Genomic DNA, 478 nt, shown 5'->3' with positions numbered 1-478 from the left:
CCTCCCTCCTTGTCTGTCTGTCCGTCTCTCTCTCTCTCCTCCTCTTCTCCTCTCTTACTCTCTCTCCCTCTCCCCAGCCCGCGACGCGATGCCCTCCCTGCCCCGCCCCCTTGGCCCTATCGTAGTAGTGCCCCCCGATTACTATGTGTGAGTCAGTGCCCGTGCCTTGGGTCAGGATCATCATCCCCGGAAGCCATTTGAGGATCTCGACCCCTGCGTGCAGCTCCCGCAGGCGTCCTGGAAGTGGGAACCCTGCAGTCACAACCACCATCAGACTAAAGTAAGGTCAAAAACAAAAGAATGGCATGCACTGATACACAAAAAAAGAATGAAAAAAAGGAATACTTACAAAAAAAAGAAGAAAAATTAATGTTGTAAAAAACAATTACAAACAAAAATAAGAGAAAAAACTCGACTAGGAGGTAAACATAACATGCAACATAAGTTATAATAATCATAAGAATAAACGTTAAGAAAA

At 45.8% G+C, this 478-nt stretch overlaps 1 protein-coding gene across 8 annotated transcripts in view; it reads right to left on the bottom strand.

Moving 5' to 3' along the window:
* The window catches only part of LOC119588791 (ELAV-like protein 1), a gene marked incomplete at its 5' end in the record, with an annotated part of 73,233 nt that overhangs the window by 6,605 nt on the left and 66,150 nt on the right, over positions 1-478 (bottom strand). For 3 of the 8 annotated variants that reach the window (XM_037937436.1, XM_037937441.1, XM_037937437.1), the window contains 1 exon segment: positions 166-237. In XM_037937436.1, coding sequence (XP_037793364.1) covers positions 166-237 — 72 coding nt within the window. 8 annotated transcript variants of the gene reach the window in all.

This window comes from Penaeus monodon, chromosome 24, assembly GCF_015228065.2.
Source record: "Penaeus monodon isolate SGIC_2016 chromosome 24, NSTDA_Pmon_1, whole genome shotgun sequence".
In the NCBI taxonomy this organism is placed as follows: Eukaryota; Metazoa; Arthropoda; class Malacostraca; order Decapoda; family Penaeidae; genus Penaeus; species Penaeus monodon.
This window is presented reverse-complemented; position numbering and strand designations above follow the sequence as displayed.